This window comes from Gadus chalcogrammus, chromosome 11 (genome assembly GCF_026213295.1).
Source record: "Gadus chalcogrammus isolate NIFS_2021 chromosome 11, NIFS_Gcha_1.0, whole genome shotgun sequence".
Taxonomy (NCBI): domain Eukaryota; kingdom Metazoa; phylum Chordata; class Actinopteri; order Gadiformes; family Gadidae; genus Gadus; species Gadus chalcogrammus.
In genome coordinates this window covers 18752512-18755011 of record NC_079422.1, presented here as the reverse complement: position 1 = coordinate 18755011, position 2500 = coordinate 18752512, and the positions used below count along the sequence as shown (strand labels likewise).

The following is a 2500-nucleotide window of genomic DNA, read 5'->3' as shown; positions in this document are numbered from 1 at the left end:
CTTCAATTGTTTAAATGAATGCAAGAAAGAGAGAGAAAGCGAGAGCGAGAGTGGTTGTGTGTGTGTGTGTGTGTGTGTGTGTGTGTGTGTGTGTGTGTGTGTGTGTGTGTGTGTGTGTGTGTGTGTGTGTGTGTGTGTGTGTGGGTGTGTGTGTGTGTGTGTATGTGTGTGTGTGTGTGTGTGTGTGTGTGTGTGTGTGTGTGTGTTGTGTGTGTGTGTGTGTGTGTGTGTGTGTGTGTGTGTGTGTGTGTGTGTGTGTGTGTGTGTGTGTGTGTGTGTGTGTGTGTGTGTGTGTGTGTATGTTTGTGTGTGCGTGTGTGAATGAGAGGGAGAGGTTAGAAAATTGGAGGGATGTTTTTCACCACTTCAAAGCTGTCAATGGATAACCCACACCAACCAACACACTTTATAGACTACTGGTTGCTTGGTGATTTCCACAGGGTAGGAATGGTAGGATGGGGGATTAACCATAAATGTGCTATTTCAAACAAAAACTCCTAACCATAATCAAACATAACCCGGATGAATCCGATCAATTCCAGTTAAAAAACAATTGTTAATCTACAGGATAGGAACAATCTCAAATGTTCCCCTCTGTGGAAAAAAGGACTAAACTATTCGGAAAACACTGTTTAGATTTTGTGTACTTTCTACACCCTAATTTTGTCATTGCCATAAACAATACTATTTTCCCTTTACGCAAATGTTGTTGTCGGCTTCACGCAGTTCAGAGTCCGAAACCCTTTAGGGGTTCATTGAATCCCAACCACATTTCAATGCCTCTATTTATTTTCCCATGATTCCTCTGTATCATCTCGATGTTTTCAACCACAACTCCTCAGCCCAGTGCAGGAGCTCAGCCCCTCTCCATGAGGGGTCGCTGTTCCTCCATGATGGGCTGTAACACTTTTGGACCGTGTCCTGCCTCACCCCTTCTGGGTTCATAGTGTCATGTCTCCTGATCCCAGCGGACGAGGATTGCCCAATTGTTTCCAGTTTTTAAGTCACACATTTTTTACGGCACACATCGGCTAGGATAATCCCCGCAAGGCAGTGAGCAGAATCCAACATCATCCGCTCCAGCGCTCCTCTCCTCCCACTCCTCCTCCCCTCTCTCTCTCTCTCTCTCTCTCTCTCTCTCTCTCTCTCTCTCTCTCTCTCTCTCTCTCTCTCTCTCTCTCTCTCTCTCTCTCTCTCTCTCTATCTCTCTCTCTCTCTCTCTCTCTCTCTCTCTCCTGAATTCAACGGCTCAGTCCTGTAGCCTCTCTTCGTTAACCTGTCTGTGGTGCGGCATAAAATGCCAATTTGTCAAGTTTGACAAGTCAAATTAGGATTGAGCATCACATTTGCGTGTGCGAGTGTGTGCGTGTGTGTGTATGTGTGTGTGTGCGTGTGTCTGTTTTGATATTCAGATATCTGACAGAGAAGGGAGCGCTGAGGTTCTATTCTCATCACCCGTGCTATTTATGTACACTCACAGAGAAACAGAAAACACATAGCACAGTCTGTGTCGGTGTACATGCGCATGAATGACTTTATTTGATTTGAAGCTCCTTTCTCGCACTGTGCTCTTGTGCGAGTGCCTAGGTTTACGTGCAAATAACAACTCACAATTATACACTCGGTGCCTGTATATGTGTCTGCGCAAGTCGCACGTGTGCAGTCCTGTTCCCTGATATGCACAGTTATTCTTGAAATAAGAACAGGGAAGGCACGCACATGTACAATTTGATGGGGAATCGTCGAGCTACAGCACCGGCAGCACCATGCAACACAGGCTTGTTACCGCAACTTAAAGTCTACTTGCATCGCTTCACTTGGCTTGTTTGCGCGCCTGTTTATTTGTGTGTGTGTGTGTGTGTGTGCATGTGTCAGTTTATTTTTATGTGTGTGTCTGTGTGTGCTTCAGTATATTTGTGTGTGTACGTGTGTGTGCATGCGTCAGTACATTTGGGTGTTTGAAGGTGTGTGTGCGTGTCTGTTCGTGTGTCAGTACATTTGTGTGTGTGAATCTGTGCAGGTCTGTGCGTCTGTGAGTGCGTCACCATAGTTGCGTGTGCCTGTGTCCGTACATTTGTGTGCTCGATGTGTATGTGTGCGTGTCTATGCGTGCGTCCGTTACATTGTGTGTGTGTGAACGCGTGTGTGCGTGCGCGCCACCACAGCAGCGTGTGTGCGCGTGTTAGCCGTGCGCTCACCAGTCCCGAAGCGAAGAACACCACCAGGAGAGCCAGGCAGGCTCCCATCACGATGAGCAGCAGGAACACGATGAGAGGGTGCTGCTGGCTCATACAGTAGTAGGACTCGTACAGCCAGTCCGGGGACCTGATCCGTCTCCTCTCCCGACCCGATCCCCCTCTCCCACCTCCTCCACCTCCTCCTCCTCCTCCAGCACCTCCTCCTGGCTCTCCCGCGGCCCCGGACTCCCCCGCCCGCTCCAGGAGGTACTTCTTCCTCCTCATCGCCTGCTGCCACATGGAGCCCGGAGCCGACAGCGACG

At 49.0% G+C, this 2500-nt stretch overlaps 1 protein-coding gene across 1 annotated transcript in view; it reads right to left on the bottom strand.

Moving 5' to 3' along the window:
• The window catches only part of adcy2a (adenylate cyclase 2a), a 58072-nt gene extending 55595 nt beyond the window's left edge, over positions 1-2477 (bottom strand). Inside the window, exons 1-2 of the mRNA XM_056601478.1 lie at positions 2407-2477; positions 2199-2337 (exon numbers count right to left, since the gene is read on the bottom strand). Coding sequence (XP_056457453.1) covers positions 2199-2337; positions 2407-2477 — 210 coding nt within the window. The remainder of the gene's footprint in view (positions 1-2198; positions 2338-2406) is intronic.
• Positions 2478-2500: the final 23 nt, after the last annotated feature.